General features: G+C 34.3%; 1 protein-coding gene across 2 annotated transcripts in view; it reads right to left on the bottom strand.

Annotated features, from left to right (window-relative positions):
- Positions 1–18,849, bottom strand: part of LOC136347240 (uncharacterized) — a 48,105-nt gene extending 29,256 nt beyond the window's left edge. Inside the window, exons 1-5 of one of the 2 annotated variants that reach the window (XM_066297033.1) lie at positions 18,656–18,849; positions 14,304–14,680; positions 14,018–14,113; positions 13,810–13,953; positions 13,424–13,690 (exon numbers count right to left, since the gene is read on the bottom strand). In XM_066297033.1, the coding sequence (XP_066153130.1) occupies positions 13,424–13,690; positions 13,810–13,953; positions 14,018–14,113; positions 14,304–14,680; positions 18,656–18,679 (908 nt within the window). In that variant the 5' untranslated portion in view covers positions 18,680–18,849. Of the gene's footprint in view, positions 1–13,423; positions 13,691–13,761; positions 13,954–14,017; positions 14,114–14,303; positions 14,681–18,655 lie in introns of both variants that reach the window. The other variant, XM_066297032.1, reaches the window with a different exon arrangement.
- Between the last annotated feature and the right edge of the window lie 1,691 nt (positions 18,850–20,540).

Raw genomic sequence — 20,540 nt, forward strand, 5'->3', positions numbered from 1 at the left:
GACCGGTGCCACCTATGGAAAATATCATAAAAATTGATCCAATTTTTTAAATTTTTTTTTATATCATTATTGGCGTTCTGTAATGAAGAAATGACCGATATGGTTACAATTATGAGTTTTTCGTGAATCATTAAAACATTTTTTTAAATTTTTTTGTGAGTTCAGTCGTTACTGCAGATCAAAAGATCTGGCCTGCCAGTCAACTAAAACCAAACAACTGTCAGATTATCTTTATAAAAACCCATAATTTTAACCATATCGGTCATATCTTCATTAGATATTACCATAATTGACTTTAAAAAAACACAACGCAAGAAAATACAAAAAAAATTGATACATTTTTATGACATTTTCCATAAGTGACATCAGCGTTCATAGCAGTAAGTATCGTTAACTATCGACGTGATGGCAAACTGGTGTTCTGTATGAGAAAACAAAATAATTTTTTTCCACGTGAAGTGTTCATCTTATGAAAAATTTTCAAGAAATAGAAAAATTGGAGAAAGGGTTCGTTTATCATTAGGAAAAAAATCAATACGTTGCAGCTACCCAGTGAAAAGTTGTGGTCTTTTTTGCACGAAGATGGCTAAGAACTTACGACTTGCACATTGCGAACAGACATGAATGCTACATGAAAATAATTTCAGTACCAGTTAATAAACGCGCAATGGATTTTATTTAAATCCGTTTAAGCATTCTCTAGATATAGCAAAAACCAGTTTTTTTTCAACAATTTTGACTGACAATAGCATCTAAATGAGAATTTTTTAAAAAATAATCTTTGAACCAAATCTTAATGTATTTACCTAAAAAATCTCATGATACCATTTTTGACATGCATTTTCGGGATACCCTGTTTATGCAGCTCACTCGCGAATATACAGGGTGTTTTAGAAATGTTGGTCCAAATGAACATAACGTACTAGAGAATAAAACAGTAGAACGATTCAGTTAAAAGCTTTGTAAAAAAGTTTCTTGTTTTCATTCTATAAAATGTTTTAGTATTTTATTTTATGTGATCTGAGAATAAATTTTAGAGTTTATAAGCAGCATGAAATTACTCCTGTGAGGGTTTTTGGGTACGATAAGTTCATGTAAAATATTTGTTCCAAGTTAGTTGAGAGGTGGTGCCAGCTGTGTCTCGGCTATCTTGTCCTGAAAATAGGATATATTTTCTTTCCACATGTTTTTTTCTTTATTTGCCCATATAAACTCTTTTTGATCCTCATCCAAAAATTTATGCCTGTTGATCAAAGTACTGGCAACTTTATCCGAGAAAACTTTGTATCGAAAAAGAAGCTCGAGTCAATTATGCAATTTTTTCCAGTTCTGTAGAAATTGACCTACTCGCAAAGCTTCCAGGACATTGATTTTTCGGCAGTTTCTAGCGAAGAAATCAAAATCTAGATATCCTTAGCATGAGAATACATTTCTGTAGAAATGATGAATTAAGGATACATCATTGATTAGCTTCTTGTTTTTCATGGAAATGATCTCTGAGACAAAATTGCTAGTACTTTGATTTATTGACCCTCGGTGTTTCGCTTAATGTACTAATGGACATGGTATCCACAAAACCACAACCCGCGGCCTGCTGGTCTATTTACCATTTTACAGGACAAATTTTAATACATTTGCTGCAATGCCGGTTTGTATAAAAAGCTCTTATCCATAATTTATTAAATATATACCAGCTTTCGTACTTGATAAAAACTAGTCAAAAATCCACTTAAACCTGTTAAAATCGATTTCAGCAGCAGTATCTCTTTTTGATTTAGTCAGGTTCTCTACAAATATCGATTTTCTAAGTCACTAACACTTATCAATAGTGATGTTGTAGGATAGATTAAACACATCAACAATTTGCATTGGATAGATCAGATGAAGGATTTTTTTATATAGACGATATACGATTGCCGAAGCATTCTGCAATCAGCGTTATTGACCTTTTCAGATCTGTCTGTGCACCAAATCGTTTTTCGTATCGCAGAATGGTTCCGTGCCACATCTTATCTATTTTCTTCTCTCTATCTTCTCTTCTATCTATTTTCAATAGGGCACGGCGGGCTCTTCCGTCGGGTTCCTTCCTGCCATGAAGTCGAAGGGCATCGAGTTTAGATGGTTTTAATGATCACCCATAATATTTTTGGACCCTTATACCTTCAGCGATCGTAGATCGAATAGAACCACTTATCGTATAGAAGGAGATTTGTCTAATAAATGCCCTACTAAAAGTTCTGTAGAATTACAAAAGGCATCTGTGGCAGATCTGATTTCTCAAATTGTCTCACGAGAGCAGACTACAGAACATCTAGACGATATCAGTGGTAATATGGATATTTTCCATAAACTCGAAATTCGAAGGATATTTCGTGGAATATTCCATTCTCCATTTATCGACTAAATTCGAGATATTGACGCTTGACATCTTGCATTTATTGCACTTTTTGAAGTTCAATCTTCCGACCAGTTTCGCCTATGCCATTATGATTTTCACACCTCTGTATTACAGTTTGGTTCAAATATTTATACGAAAGCGTTTATAAACGAATAGAAAATTTAATTTAATGCCGGAAGCAAATTGATGCAACAGAAAGGATTTCAATGAAAATGTTCTTGATTAGTTTTGTTCCAAATCCACTTTGCAGTACATTAAATATGATTCAATACAACTTAATAAATCAAAACAAAAACACATAAATTCATAATTCGTCATTCATAAAGGCTATTAATTTTGTATTTAATTATTTAATTACGCAACTCATTAGGAAATTTATAGTTTTGAGTAACGAGTGGGATTCGCAATGTGACACGAAGTATACAGTGTGGTTGTTTTAACTGGAATAAATTCGGTGTCGACATGATATTTGACTTCTTGCAAAATTGCGTAGATAAGTCAATTGTTATTTTACTCGATTTTTTTTTTTTTTTGGTAATATTCTGATGCTACAAATGTCAGCCCCTTGGGTAGGGTGATAGTTACCCTTAAAAGCTTAATAGAAAAGGGGTTCAAGTGATACATAATTTTTAAACAGCTTTTCAACCTAACTTTTTCTATATGACATATTGTTGTCATCATTGAGCAAAAGAACACCAAAAATAATTTATTTTCATACTTAAATGTTGTTCATTTACTTGTAATTTTTTTACGAAATATTTCTGAAATACCACAATAATCTGAGTGTTCCTTCAACAGAAAATTTTGATCATTTCGTTTAATATAAATAAGAAGTACGTCACGTAAGTTATAAAATTACGAATACTGCCTTACTTAACTGAATTTTATAAAATAGAAATTTTAATAATAATTGGAGACGGTGGCAGAGTCCGAACACAACATGAGGTTGTTCGATTATTTCGACAAAAATATCCCGATTTGCCACCCATGAATCAAGGGATCATAAGTAAAATACAAAAAAATGAAGACATCATGGTCATGTGAGAAATATCCCAAAGAGCAGATTAGAAAAAATTGATGAGGATGCAAAAATTAAGGTGCTCTTGGCATTAGAAGAAAACCTAATCACACTAGCCTAACAGGGAACTCATAAAAATTTAATTAGTAATATATCCGTTTTGAAAATATTGAAAAGTGCAAATATTCGGTCTTATAAAATGCAAATACATCAAGAACTACTTAAGGATGATGGAGATCGATGAACTGAATATTGCGAAAGGAGTATGAATGTTGTTCAGCATTTTGAAATATTTATTGAATGGATTTTGTTTACTGATGATGTAACTTTTACATAAAATGGCCATGTCAATAAACAAAATTGTCGATATTGATCTGCAGTGAATCCTCATTGGATGAGAGAAGGTCACAGGCAATACCCTGCAAAAACAAATGTTTGGGCGGGTATGATAAGGAACCGAATATTAGAACCAATATTTTTCTATGAAAATTTCAATGGCCAACAAAATTTAGAATTTCTTTAAGATGAACCAGTTCCATACTACATTATCTAATTTGTTTCCTAGCGAAGTATATCCAGACATACCGGACGAACGAATTTGGTTACAACAAGAAGAAGTACCAGCACATTTTGTTCGTAACGTTCGCTTATACTTAGATGAAACTTTTCCAAATGGATCGATACAAAGAACAAGCTCAATAGAATGACCGCCGAGATCTCCCGATCTTACTCCTTTCGATTTCTTTTTGTGAGACTACCTGAAATCGAAGGTTTACAATACGAAACCACGTGATATCGACGAACTCAAAGAACTTATAAGTAAATAAATTAGACAAATCTCTCTAAATACTTCGGAAAATATGAGAGACGAGTTTATCACCGTTTAGGGCAGTGCCAAAGAGTCAACGGTGAACGTTTTGAGCAGTAAATAAGTTAAAGCATATAATAATTTGATTGTTTAAAATTTTCTATATTTTTAGTATTATTTTGCTCTACAACAAAAAGTAATATGTCAGATAAAGTCAGATTGAAAAGATCTTTAAAATTTATTACTTAAAATTATTACTTGAACCCCTTTTCCATTTAAACTTTTAAGAGTAACTGTCACCCTAGCTAAGGGGTTGACATTTATAGCATCAGTATACTGCCAAGAATGTAACGGATAAAATAAGAATAGACGTCTTTAAGCAACTTTGTTAAAAATCAAATACCATGTAAATATTGAATTCACTCCAGTTAAAGTTGCCGCACCGTATGACATTTTACAAACTAACTAGTAATATTACACGAATTAAATAACATTTACTAATGAGTATCAAACGTGACTTTTCCTAATTCTGCTTTGCGATAACGGAATTAAAACGAAATGGTAGTTTGAACATATTCCAGTCCTGCCCCATTTGTGTGGAACCGCACCTATCATTCCTATGACCAGTAAAAATATTCTCCAGTAGAATGACCCTTTGCTTTTCACCGGACAAGTTTTTAATCAATTTAATTATTACTTCGTGAATTTATTGACAATTTAAAAAAACTTATTTCTCCACCAATTTTTACTTTAAATTAAATTAACAGAAAAACGGATTTTTTAAAGACTTTGTAATCACAAAAAATACTTATGGTTAGAAGCAGAATTAATGTCCATAGCAAAGTATAAGGTATTCAATAAAAAAATATTCAGTTGTGGTCAAAATAATAAGAGTGGTAGTGTTGAATTTCAATATATTATCGCCGAATATTTAATAAATAAATTACATACTTTGTAATGTATCACCAATATAGAGTAACGTGTGCTCATGAAAAAAAAAGTATAAAAAATAAAAATTATTCAAAACCACAAACTTTACAATATTTATTAAAAAAAATATGACATTTTTCTTGGCCAATATTAGCGTCATTTTGAAATTTGATAAAATACATCTTTCGATAACTCATAACTTGCTATGCTTTAAATTAAAAAAAAAAAAGTAAGTTTACCCCATATCTAAAAAATTATGACTAATAGGAAAAATTTGGTTAGCCTGCAAGGAGGAACGATTCCGACTTCGAGAATAAAACAATTTAAAATTGGAGATATTATCATTTCCACATAGTCTCCCTGAAATTCAATGCACTTAGCCCCACGATGCTCCGAGGCTTTTATGTCATTGCTATAATAAGATTTGTCCAACTCTTCAAAATACGCCTTTGTTGCGGATATCACTTCGGTATGTGGCCCAAATTTCTTATCAATCAGGCTTTTTTTTTTATTTTGGGAGCGAACTGAAATCAAAAGGAGCCAAATCCGGTGAATAGGGTGTATGCGGGAGTAATTTAAAACTCAACTGTTCAGTTTTATAGTGCGTTATCCTGATGATACAGGAACTCCTTTTTAGCCAAGCCAGGGCGTTTCTCCAGAATCCTTCGATGTAATTCTTTTAGGGGGTTTAAAAAACGTATTTCGTTTACGGTTTTTTCCTTTGAAAGATAGTCAATAAATAAATCTCTTTGAAGCCCCAAAATAGACCTGCCATAATCTTTCCGGCTGATGGAACAGCTTTGGCTTTTTTTTGGGACGGGTTCGTGTTTTGCTGTCCACTGTCCGGACTGCTCTTGGGTTTCCGATGAATAGTGACGATTCCATGTTTCATCTCTAATAATGAAACGACTTAGAAAATCAATTTGGTTCTTTCGAAACATTTTCAATCATTGACGGGAAATGTTTGTGCGAGTCAATTTATGTTTGGGCGTCAATACATGCGGCACCCACTTGCAAACAGGGTTCTTATGCCCTCATTCAGTCCGGATATCATGTGTCGGTTCTTTAGATATTTCTACGATGTCAGCAATTTCAACCAATTTTAATCTCTGGTGACCTAAAATAATTTGATACCCTTTTTGGATGATTTGTTCAGTGGTAGCTGATTTTGAACTTCTCGGACATGTGGCACCTTTTTTACAGATTTTTTGATACCTTCGAAGTCCGTAACCCGTGACTTAACAGCGGAAAATGATGGGGATGAATTTCCTAACGTGGAATCTGACTCAGTTTCCACTTTTGTTGGCTTTATACCTTGATAAGCAAGTATTTTATGACTGCACGCATTTCGTTTTCCCAATTTTTAACAAGTACCAAACTCATGGGCGAATATAAAGTGAGAGCGTAAAAATTATTTGAGATTTCATCATTAAATGACAAAGTTGGACAAAAGAAACGTCTCACTCGATGTACCGATTGAATTATTACGCAAATCGCGCTTCGGTAATTGTGAGGCCGGGAACTTTTCATGTCACCCTCGTATCTTTTTCATGGCGAAATTATCAACTACATTCGTATCTGCACAAATTCTCTAGAACCACTAACTGTACGGCTAGATCGATTAAAATTAACCGATTAAATTTGATTTTTGCCAAATATCTAGCAACGCATGGACTTTTGCAAAAAACCAAAACTGGCTTTAAATTGGTCCCCTAAAGATGTAATTCTTTCCCCACTTAACCGACTTCATAACTCTGCTAGTTTCCGAGATCCCTTCACCAATTAACGGAAAAATTCGGCCTCTAGCATCTGGAAATATTTTTGTTACATCCCTGTGCTATCGGCTTGAGCATTTGGTTAATTTAAGTTAATTCAGGTCCGACGTATCGAAAACTGTAAATTAGCCAAAAATTTAATATTTCTTTGGAGTAACACTAACATTAGAAGCTACCTACCTAACAAGTGTGGAAATTGCTATTTTATCGCACGCCGGTTGCTCTTAGCCGAACGACGCCCAGCAGGGTGCAATAAGGACCCCTCCGAATTTCGGTGCAAAATTTTGCTGCATGCTCATGTATGTTAAATTAGCTGTCTTCTGCAAGTTCGATTAAACACTACTGTACGGTAAAAAGCATTCTCGCACGCATCTAAAAGCTTGACTAATCTGAACCAACCATTTACCTTAATCTTTTGGGATGATGGCATGACTTATACCAAAGAAACTGTCAGGCTTCAGCGATTAAGAAGGGGAATTTCGGAGTGTTCGAGACAATTTAAATAATCACCTCTCATACTTTTAGTTTGCCGTTTGTTTTCGTTTTTCCACCCCTTTTTTTCTCAGCCCTTAAGACGGTGACAAATTTGACACCAAAGCGTTAATTAGGGTGTTCGTCCGAAGTGTTGGCAAACGGTGAACGTTACTCTGGACTATTGAGACCAGTTTTAACTGGGAATAGTGGCAGTTCCGTCTCTGCACAACCCCCGCTGGTATGCGAGGGGTTATTCTCAAAAATAAAAACGAGCTTTGAATTATAACATCCGAAATATCCAGGAACCCTCCAACTCGTCAATTCCCAACCAGAGTTACCATACTTTTGACAAATTTCGTACAAAAGTGATAAATTTGCTGGCGAAAAGCACCACCTCATGTCTCATCCATCTCCGAACGTTTTATATTATGCTTGACATGAACAAGTTGGATGAAGCGATGCAACGTGCGTTCGGCTGATATTACTGCGAACAAGCATAAACTCGTTGTTTAATAAGCTGAAGATAATAATTAGGTGCTGCTACATCGATCCAGGCTTACTTAATGAGCTATTCCTCTTTAGCAGCTCGAATGAGAATTTTAATGCTTCGCGAGGCACCTAGCTCCGTATATTTTAAACTGCGCTTTAAGCTGATTGATGAGGACGCCATTTTTCAATTCTGATGGATAAGCTGTAGCGGATTTCATGTCAGAAAGCGCTTTTAAGTTAAACCACCCTATACCCCCGTCACTTCGCCAGATTATAAACTTAATTCCCATCAGACGTTCTATTTTATTCAGAAGTGGTCTATGCCGAATGGAATATCGTGCGACTCCACCTCTTCTTTTCGAAACTTCACAATCGGAACTGATTGTGTTGATCTAATAAATGCGACCTTTCGACCTACAACGCCCTAGAAGGAACGGAGGTGATTGATTTCTCAGTAGGTCAAGTAGGAAATGGTGTTAAGCACTGATAGTTAGATCTGTCTGTGTGCCTTTATACAGCACTTGTAAAAAGTATTGCGACACATTTGTAGCTTTCGTGAATTCGATATTTAAAAAAAAATGCTTAAGCACGTGTAATTTTCTTTTAAAAAAAGGAATGGAATGCATCATTTTCGATGTTCGAATTGCTCATCCCTATCCAGCTGCCCTTACCTATCCTGCTACTCCCTTTTTATTTTCAAATGAAGAGGTACGCATTGTAGCATATCAAATGAGCGGTAATCCTATAAAGGATACGTCATACTCAGAATTAAAATTGAATCTACAATTTGCTCAAAAAAGGAGGACAAAGCCCATATCGTGAAAAGATTCAAAGTTTTAATTTTTGTTTCCTAATTAGAAAATCCATTCTTATTCCACTTTGAAAGGGAGCGAAAAAATGAAAATTAACGGTAAAAATTCCAAATGGTGTTAAATGTAAGCAATTTTTTCCATAAAAAATATTTTAGTTTTCTTACGATTAGTTAGTAGTTAAATTCAGTTGTTACGGATCTAGCACAATTGGAATATCACAAAAATAGCTCGACTATTTGAGAAGCAAAAAAATTGAAGTTTTAATCTCTTTGGGGTATAAAGATTAGAAAAAATCTTACGGAGAGTCGTATCTCATATTTAATGAGAAATATTCAGACTGACTTATCGATAGAAGTGCAGTTTGTTGGATTAATAAAAATATTCAACAAACTAGAAGTGTGCTGCTCCAAAATGTAGGAGAATTTGCAGAGCAATTGATGCAATTGAACGTTCTTTTATCCACCTATGAAAGCCCCATGCAATTCCACTACCAGCAAATTTGTCGATGAATTTGATGTTTATCTGCAAAGCCACTGAGCAATCGATCGAAACTAGATCTACACAAAATTTCCCTCACCCAAATTTTTGATCGCAAATTGGAATTTTGTGAATCAACGCAAGAAAAAGACACTCGCGATAATAACTCTTTTTCCAGAATTTTATTTTCGCATGGAGAAACGTTTTGTTTAAGTGAATCCAGTTATCGACATAATAGTCGCTATTGGTGTACAGACAATCCTCATTGGCTGCAGACTCGGCATACACAACATCCGCAAAAGCTCAATATATTGATGGGTATAATCGCCCATCAGTTCGTCGGTTCATTTTCCAGACAGGGGATCTTAAACGACGCATCATTTTTGTATTTAATGCAAAACGAAAGTATTCCATCAATCATCACAATTTTTCCCGAAGGAAGTGAGGAACAAGTAGCCGATAATATTTGATTCCAATAATATGGTGCACCACCACATTATGCTATGACTGTGAGAGGGTACTATGATGAGATTCTCCCTAGGAGATGGATCGGTAGAAGAGATGCAACAAAATGGCCGCCGCGACCTCCAGATCTTACGCTCCTCGATTTGTTTTGAGAGGACACTAAAACGGTTTTATTTACAAAAATAGACCACAAAATTTAGGTGATTTAAGTATTAAAATTGAAACACAATGAGGATTAATAACAAAAGTAACACTGAATAATTGTATAAAAGAATTCGAGGAATGACTGCGTCATCGTCAAATTGTTACTGGAGCCCAATTTGAGCATTTATTTTAGAAATTTCAATTTTGTTTGATGGAAAAGTGAGTTACTTTATTTTGTATTTAATATATATTTTTTTTAACTATGGATCCAATTTTAGTTCTGAGTACACCATTGTATCCCTTGTTGAATTACTTTTCATTGGACATACAAGACGCGGCGCGAGAACCAAGCGTTTTCAGAATAAGTAGTACTCAAACATGTATAATAGGAGAATTGTGCTTTAATAGAAATTTCATTCTTTGACTCATAACGTTTTATTATTATCTTTCAGTTGCCATTATAGAGTCATCGTAGACGTTAGAACATCGAATATTCGCTTATGATTGTTTTGTTAGGTGTGGTGAGTGTGTGACTACAATTCGGGTCTAGCCTCCTCCGTCACCCGACCTCTCCCTATGTGATTTATTTTTATGGAGTTATCTGAAGGCACATATCTACTAGACTAAGCCTCCTACATTAGAAGAATTAAAAGAACCAAGCCGACATCGACTCGCCCAAATCAACGGAGACATGCTAGAGAGAGTGGAAGCCAATTTCTTTGAACGTCTGCAATACTTCGTCAATGAAGAGCATATGCCAGATGTAATTTTCCGTTCATAATTATAAAATGCTATGGTTTCGATCATGCCGTTAGAATAAAAAAAAAACAATTATACTTCAAAAACTAACGATTCTATGGTTGTTTCAAAAACACTCAATTCTCATGCCGTATGCTGTACTACAATGCTTACCTTTCCATTCGGAAATGAAAGGTTAGTAGGGATAGCTGGAGGGGAGAGAAAAATCCGAGCATTGGTAATAATGAATTACATGTCTTTTCCTAAATAAAATTAGACGTGTGCAAGCATTTCTAAAAAATATCAGGTTCACGAGGGTGACAAAAGTGTCGCAATACTTTTTACGAGCGCTGTATATTTAGTAGCCTTAAGTTTGTTCGAATTATGTATGAAAAGCATTCTGAAAACGTAAGCTTATTCCGAAACTACAACCCAATAATTCTTCTCCTAGAACCAACTTTTCAGGCCAAGTAAGTCGTAAAATTTTAATCCCCTTGCACTATTGCATTCCTGGCATTGTGCTTCAAATACTGTAGAGAGCAAAAACTGTTTATACGGTACCTCGTATATTGCTGCAAATTTATAGTTGATTTTACGATATTGCAGCGGCATGATGTCATTTTCGCAGCAGTTTTATATTTTTAATAACAACTGGCCTCCTACCTGCATAGGCCCTTTATTGAACTGGACAACGGCCGAATGTAGTAATGGGAAAACCTTAATTAAGTTTGTCATCTTTGCAAATACAGTTTTCCAAATTTCCATAAACAGCGAAATGCTTTATGGGTTTATATACCGAGGAAAATGATCTGTCATACTCGAAATAAAAACCGTAAAACCACGGTCATGAAAACAAAGTGGAAATGGAAAAACTTTGCTGCTGAGAAGAAGTAAAGTCTGTTTTGTGTTAAAAAGTTGGAGATGGGTTAAAATGTAAGTGTGAAGGGATGTTGTGAAGTAGAGTGGAATTTATAATGACTGGATTTTAAGATTAGTTTCAAGAAAGAGTAATGAAGTTACAGCAAAACTAGGAACGAGCAATGGCAATATAAAAAGGTAAGGGAAACAAAGTCTGAATAAATACTTAAATGCATTAAAACGTGAAACGTTGTATAAAGTATAAACAACCCCAGAATTTGACCATAATATTTATTTAAGCAAAAAGTACGTACACGTAAACTTTTATGACGTGGATCAGCTTATGTCGGAGCTTGCAAGCGAATGCATAAACGGACCAAAATCTCTTTAAGTGCGCATTACCTTCAACGTTTCCATTTTCATATTCATTATTAACAATCAAATTTATTAGACCAAAATGAACGTACTTCTTAAACACTTTAATCACCTATTAAAAAAATGTTTCTCTTCGTCTATATTCATTGAATGTTAGTTACATACTAAGCACAAATTCTGTCTGCTTCGTTCTACTCTTCGCGACGTTATTGGACTAGGAGCATAACGAGTCAGTTTCGCGCAGATCGACTATACAGAGTTTTAGATGGAAAGATTTAAGCCTTTAACCATTAAATATTTAGTGATTAAATATTAAAAAAAATAACTAACTAAAAAGTTAAAAAACCAGATAAAATGACAGTAAAGCTGTTCCATATTTCACAGTTTCCTTAATACCGTACGATTCTAAATTGACTCCCTCCCCCATTAACTTTGTGACGAATTATTATTTTACTAAAAATTCAAAAGCAACATTAAATAGGGCAAAAAATACTATTTTTCGACGTTTGTTTATTTTTTAATTGTTGTTTATATCTCTGGCAGCGGAAAATGGCCGATTTTTTTTTTTTTATTGAAACATGGATCAAGTGACATTTCTAATAAAAAGTTTTCCAAAACTATTTATATTCGATGGTATATTATGATTCAAAATCCATTAATTACTTTTTCAGAAAGGAAGGTATAAATTCGGTAATAAAAACGCAGTTAATTAGTATTTAATTAAGAAAAACGCTTTTTTGCTGACAGAAAATTGGTTTGTTTTCGATTTTCTGCTCACAATCATTGGTTATTTTCATTTATCTTTTTGTTTTTTTTATTTACCCGAGAATTATCATTACTTCACGTAAGGTTCAAAAGATACACATATTTTCCCATTTGTTTCTCGACAGATTAAAACTGTTTTATACAAAGCGCATCGGTACCGTGGTCAAGTTATGAATTTACTACCATTTTAACAAGTCTATCATTACTGATTTTTTTTTAAATACCAGAATAATATGATTTGGTACTAGACATGATTTTAGTACATTAAAACTGATTCAAAAATTCGATACAAAGTGGTTTCGTATACATAACCTTGCAAACTGATAATTTTTTAATTATTTTTCTTTACATTCAATTTTTTTATTTAAGAGTTGGTAATTTACAAGTGGTCAGATGAGAACTGTATCGGTCGATTATCGAAGAACTATAAATAGGCACCATCTTAAAATTTGGTATAATACCAAAATGTTTTCAAGAGGACTGTCTTTGAGACGGCAGTACTTTCGGCCACAGTGAAAGTGAAAATCTTATTTTATAAGGAACAACATAGTCACCATTAATATAGATTTAAAAGAACCAAGTGAGGAGGGTTGAGGCCTCCAACCATTTGTGGAAGTTAATAGGACCTCAGTCCAATTTGGTTCATGTAGAAGTAATATTTTGAGCATTAAATATAAGAGTTGCAATAGAACCGCCAGCCAAATTTCAGTGTACAATAACGGAAGTTTTGCAACAGCATCAAGAACCAATGGAGAGCGTTAGTGATTTTTGTCATCAATTTATAAATAAAACTTATAAAATTTTAAAGATTTTCTGATCGGTCAATTTCGAAATAATTCTTTTTATTGTCTTTTACAATTTTTGGAATGCAATTGTCATATGACGAACACGACTTACCGATCTCTATCCCCGTAAGTGTATTCCTTAGCGTATACTCCACTCCCTCCATAAGCACCACCTCCTCCATAGCCTCCTCCGTACCCTCCATATCGTCCACTATAACCTCCGTTTCTTCCGTAATCTCCGCCATACGCTCCGTTCCCGCCATAAACTCCATTTCCACCATAATAGTCAGGACGTCCGTAATATCCTCTTCCTGAATAGGCATCGTATCCAGATGCTCCTGAGTCTCTGTTGTAGAAATTGTCATAGAGAGGGTCGTACCTAAAAGTTCCATACATATTTTTTTGATTCATAAGTAAAATGGTATGTAGTGCTGCAGGAGCAATACGCACCTGTCTCTATAGTAAGGGATGTAATTGCTCCGCTCTTTATAATCGTACCCTCTATTATCGTAGCCTAGTCCTCTGTCATAGCCCAGTCCTCTGTCGTATCCTAATCCTCTATCGTATTCTTGTGATCTCTCGTAATATCTCTCCCGAGGATCATATCTGTCGTAAGACAAATATGGGTACCTGGTTCTGCCTCTATAATTCCAGGAGGTAAATAAATAAAAAAGTAAAGTTTAATCTACAAGGAAGGCTTTCTCACCTATCATAATCATCACTGTATCCATCTCTACCGTAGCTGTCGTAAGGATCGTACCTGCCTCTACTGTAGTAGCTGGCATATGGATCACGATCATTCCTACATGACATTATTTATTAACTGTCATTCACGTTCATGACAGAACACTCATGTTGACTTAAAGGTCATGTCACAGGTATATTACCTACATAGAAATCCTGGTAGGTTTACCTGTACCAGGCCTGTTTGGGTAACACTTGTGTTCCATCATAGGGGTGATTTTATCCCATGCATAAGAGCATCCCCTAACCTATCATAACCTCCACGACCTCTCAAATAGCCAGTCTCACAAGTAGTGCATCTCTTCCCTACTCCGGCACCACCTTTGAGACCCTGGTCATCTTCACCAAGTCCATCTTGTTTCAAGGTCCCCCCACCCCTGGCTTCATCTTTGTATCCTTGTCTGTATTTATCTTCTCCAGAATAGTATTTGCTCTCTCTTGCTTTTCGTACTACCACATCTTCTTGCGTCGGTAATTGTGCTGCACCAGCTTGTCTAGGCACTCGAACGAGAGCTACCAGGCCTGTTTGAGACTTGAAGAGGTCTTTGACGGTGATTTGCTGATGGGTGTTTACTTGATGTTGGGCAGAAATGCAGAGCATGATCATTAGAAAGACCAGATGCATCTAGAAAGTTTAATTATGAAAATTATTTATTTAAAGTTGTTAAATAACATTGTGTTTAAAATGACTATGACCCATGACTTTAACCCGCCAAAAATTGAGATATGAGCGGTTATTATAATATTGTATTGAGCAATATTGTAACTTTTTCTTTAAAAACTATTTACGGAGTATGTAAGTAAACAATGATATATAAAATTAAAAAAAAAAGTATTTTCATTTATCTTTCAATATTCGTTAATTGTTCACAATTGTGTCATATGTGCCTTAAGTTTACTATGCCCTGTCTTACGAAAAATTAAACATCTAGGTAACCAACCATGTAACAACCTAATTTAACCTAACCATTGCTTAGGTTAATTTAGGTTTTATTATATTATTTCTTATATTTTTCAACTGTTTTTTGTTTTATTTTACTCCATCCAGTAAGCTTACAGGGACTTATATGGAAAATAAGTAAAGAAATTTGCATTTTTCTTGAAAAGAATCACATATTACAATATCAAAGACATCAATTTTTCTACCAGACACCATTGCTTTTTTAATGGGTTAAAGCGATATGGACCCAAAGTGAGCTTTACTCAAAAGTTCGCATGGATCTACCCAATATTTTCTAATCAGCAATATTCTTACTCAAAATCAGGAGGACATTTCTATATAATGTTTTCAAAACCTTAGAAAATTTAACACTCTGTGAATTCAAGCAGTCAATTGGCATATCTAACAATGTAGATCCTGAAAAATTGAGTTCAACTCAAGATTTGAGCTAAATATCTCATAATACCAGGGAGTAAAAAAGAATTTGTTTTGATAGTTTGATACCGTGTGTTTCGCACATAATCTTTTATATAATTACGTATCTAGAAATGCTTTACGCTCGTGTCATAAGATTATTTAGTTATTGTTGGTCCTGAAATCCTTTGAAGTTATGCTGCTGCTAAAATTTCATTTTGGGACACCCGGTATTGCAAAACCAAAAAGGATTTTGTGAATTACGAAACTTAATATTTATCTTTGCTGAATACTGTATTAAAGTTGAGATCTACGATTTGTATCCGTAAATAAGGGACAAGCAAATTATGTTTCTGCATTATGCTCGTAGTTAGTGATAGCGCAAATTAGTGACTTCCTTGATTGAGATTGAAGATAGCCCAAGTTAGTAATTTCTATAAATAATACATGAACATGGCAAGTTAATTCTTTAGGCCTATGGCGCATTTTTACGACCCCATGTACACTTTAAGAAATATGGACTTTTGTCACACTATTGGAAGACCTTGCGTTAGCATTACAGAAGTTCATGAGTCATCTAAACTTGGAAATTGGCACAAAGGTTTCAAAATTTTCACAGATATGTACAGCTGGTCACAGGTTATTCAATACATACTGTTTATAATGGACTTAAGGGACTGAAAGATTTAGTTCATTTTAGGTTTATCCTATAAAAATCAAACAAATCACATTTTTATTTTTATTTAATGAGTTTTAATGCCTAATTGAACAGAAATAAAATACTTGTTTAGTAAGATAACCCTTGAAAAACATTTGACTTATAGAAATTTACATTATTCATTATTATTTCTCTAAGAAATCAGTTATTTTCCTTTGAACAGAGGTTTTTTTAATGTAAGTCTTCTGCAGATGAAGTTTAATTTTATATAATTAAAAAAAAACTCATTGCTGTCCTCTTGTTGAAACAAATATTGTTGAAAAGTGTGGACATAATTAAGAGCCTCTTTTATAGCAACAGCAGTTTTTTCTTCAGTATAATCATTTTAACGTCTTCAATTCCTTTTTCTTGAAGTCCTTGATTTACTAAGGTTGTATGAGCTAATTCTTCTCTTACAACAACACTATTATCAACATTTAAAAACAATAAAAATTCACTGAATTAATTAATTTGTTTTTTCTTATTAATCGAACCAATGGAATATCATCCTCTGGGTCAAATAACATATTAGAAGATGTTATTTTTGATTACCCGGAACGGAGAAAACAATTACTGATGGTTTGTGTGGAAACCTCATCTCATGCTAGATTTAATAAATTTATCGTCTAAAATAGTAAAACTTTTGATGTTAGTATTATCCTGAGTCTCCAAAAGTTTCATCAACATTTGTTTTCGGTAAATTTGCTTTAAACTCCAATTTACACCCGGGCCCATGGGCTGTAAAGCTGACGTCACATCGAGTGGGAAAAAATCAGCTTTATGTTATGCAGTTTAATGTACGAATGGGCTGGACAGTTATCAACTAAAAATATTTTACGTTTTTCTTTGAGAATTTCTCGATATCATTTTTTAAAATGATCTATCTAATATATAAATAAATATAAATAAACAATCCATGCCTTGTTGCTCCAAAAATAGGCAATAGGATGACTGCTAATGGTGTTAATACTCCTAAAATTTTGAAATTTTAGTGAAATACCGAAGATCAAATTGTTAACACTTAAAATTAAAATTTTAAAATTTTTCGCTTACCTCTAATGAGTTATTTTCGTTTCTCGGTTCCAGAAGCGTTAGTACAAATCAGGGCTGTAATGCGTTCTTAAGACATTCTTCCTCCATTACATCTTTCACCTTTAATTTATGTGTTTTATCTGACAACATTTTATAAAAAATCATGCTTTCGTCAGCGTTAAATATGTTTTCATCTGTATAATCATTGCTTATCAGAGGCCAGAAAGGGACCAGCCACTGATCTGTAATATTTCTATCTACTGAGGCTGGCTCATCGCAAATTTTTCCTTTTTCCAAATAGCTTTTCTTTAAAACGTTCTAGCCATCCAGAGCTGTATTTGAAGTCATCGCCAATCATTTTTCCAAATTCCTCTACCTTCATTGGTAACATTGGCCCGCTCATTGGAAAATTGTTCGCTCTTCTTTGTTACAATCACTTAAATAACATTTCGTCTGCTTAGAAACGTAAAGCCAAACACATTTTTTCTTTTGGTCATAGGTTTTCCATTCTTTTTTCATTTTCTCACTATTCTTCCAAATGTTCGTCCCTGTGGACTTTTTTAATCCCATTTTCGAGCATACGAATGATCGAGACAATCCTTTCTCAATATCATTTGTTGTCGGTGATTTTTCGTGTATCGTAAATGTCCGTTTTACGCCTGTAGTCATTTTTTATTTTTATTTTAAAGGCAGATGAGGCGTACCGGATAACATATACAGACCAAATGTAAAGGGCGAGTTGGAATAAAGTCTTATTTGTACCTGCATCGGAAATGATCGAACCTGGGAATTCTCGAAAAACCTCTTTTCTCACAGACGAAATAAAAGTTTTGGTTGCTATAAACGAGAGTTTATTATAAACGAGTCCATCTTGTCTGAGGGTTTTACTTATAATTTCATATATGAGTAATCTAGCACTTGAAAATCAGTTCATTACGTGGGAGTTTCCATTACATGCGAGCTCATTATAATTAGATTACATTGTATACAACACAGATCAACCTGAACCAAGTTTTTTAGGATTTTAGTACCATCTACACTAGTATAGTCGATTCAGTTAAATAGGGCTACGGCTACCGAATGAAACACTAAGGGGACATAAGGAGAGCAGAAGCGTGTAACCCCTAACAGTCACCACTTGTTTTATGAGGCATTTTGTGTGTTTTTTATGTTTTTTTTTTTATGTTACACTCTTTTTATCCACTAGCAAATTGATGAATAAAAACATCCTTTACATGACTATGTTCAAAGTTAATGGTCAAACCTAACGGTGTAAGAAGTTCACTGGTCAAATCTAACTCAGCTCTTTCGCTAGGAACTCAGGAAAGCAGCAACGATCATTTAAATTCTTGGAAGTTTTTAAGACATTTTCCTGAGCAACGACTGCTAGTGATTTCTGATATTTAAGACTCTCGCTCTCTCAATCATTTTCTTCTCCAACTTGAGCATCCACAACACCATTGATGCCTCGCTCGATTTCCAGGAAGGTTAGTCTGGGTTAACTAAAGAAAACTCACCCCGATAATCCTTCGAAATGCCATAATGAGATCTTCGCACTCAATACTAAAACTTAACACCAAATTGTTTAATTCCTCATTAAAAATGCGGACAAGCACCAATCCGATGTAGATAGAACCACAAAGGGAAATGGCTGCGTACAAGAGTTCAAAACTCGATGAATCAAAAGCGGTGAAAAAATGATGAAAACCAATTCGGGACCGGTCATTCTGTTTTATTGTTTAAGAATCATAAGCGTGTCTCCTCTTTGCGGGTCAGAATTCAGCCTTGACGGGATGGATTAGGGGATACGAGCATAGGTGGAACATGCAGGCGGGCGCTTGTTCGTGTTAATTAGAGTAAAAGCAGACACCCCTGTAAAAATGAATTAGCAATTTAGGTAGTTTGCAAAGGGAGGTTAAGTTTTAATTCAATCAGCTATGCTCAGTGATGGATAAAATTGGGGAATGGGCTACAATTTGGTATTTGTTGGAGTGCGGATGAACAAACGTATGTACGCCATTGAAGCCATATGAAATATCATAATTTTCATATTGCGTAAACAGAAAAACCTTCTGATGTTCGGCAGATTATAATTATTGTAATAATGACACAGCCCGGTATTAAAAAAACACAGTAATTATTATTGCTGATAAACCACTAAATACTTTTTAAAGGGTTTCAATTAAAATTCTTCATAGAGATTGATTTTTCCACGGCCACGTTAAAGAGATATGCACGGGGCAAAATCTCTAACGTCGACGTCATGATGTGCAATGGGCGAGCAAATTTCGATGTTTCTACTAGGAATCTACGAAACAATAAGATAGAAGGCATTCTTAAGATTTTTTTTGAGACAAATTCAATGCCTATCTCAATTTTTTTTTGTCGTCTGTTGTTTCCGCATTATAAACAAAAGTTGGATTTTTGGCATTTTTGAAAAATCCTTAAAATGTTTTTCTTTCCCTAGTTAAATAAAAATAACTTTTACATTATAAGAACACCTTTTTAAGTAGATCATGGCAATAAAAATTAAATTTTTTCAAGACCATAGTTTTTAGAGTTATGACATAAAGTTTATTTTTTTAAATAAAAATCGTATTTGTTTTCGGCATCATAAAAGAAATATTTTTTTCTTTTTAAAATAGATAATTAATATAATTTATATATAATAAATCTCAATTTAATTTGTAGTCTCATATTAATTTTAGATACCTATTTTTACAAAAAATACACTTAGTGATTAGTGGCTGCGATAATGACGTAGAGAAATAATGACGAACTAAAATACGCAGGCACATTCTTCAATTAAAAATTTGTGAAAACAGTTGTCTTTACAGTAATTTTAAATTATTTTCGATAAAATGTTTGAAAATTATCAAAATATGATGCACTAGATTGTTTCATTATCATTATTATTATTATCGTTGGCTTTTCTTTCGTTGTCTAAGGGAATGTTGGGGTTCTTCAATGATAATCACGTTAACTTAGCAATACGCACATTGGATAATTAGGTAGACTAGAGTTTACAAGAAGAAATAAACGCGGGCGCGATTTCTTAGTCTCGAGTGACGGGCCGAAGAACCAGAAGTCGATCAGTAATGAAAAGAAAAAATAAAGCTTCTCATTCTTCCAACCCTTAAGTAGACCCATCCATGGCTGTAAACCATGGGCATACTCCGTTTAAAGCTCAAAAAGGGGCCTGTAAGCCGCCCTCCCTGGCGAACCGTTACGCTCACATCTGGCCAGAACCCAGGGTAATGGTCAACAACGACCATGGATGTGTCATCACCGTGAATCGCCTTCGGATACTTTCTACCCCTTAACTTATAATCTATGTAATACAGATTTGCGATATTCAAATTGCATCTCGATCTGGATCCCAAATCCCACTTTATTATTATT

This window comes from Euwallacea fornicatus, chromosome 27 (genome assembly GCF_040115645.1).
Source record: "Euwallacea fornicatus isolate EFF26 chromosome 27, ASM4011564v1, whole genome shotgun sequence".
Classification (NCBI taxonomy): Eukaryota; Metazoa; Arthropoda; class Insecta; order Coleoptera; family Curculionidae; genus Euwallacea; species Euwallacea fornicatus.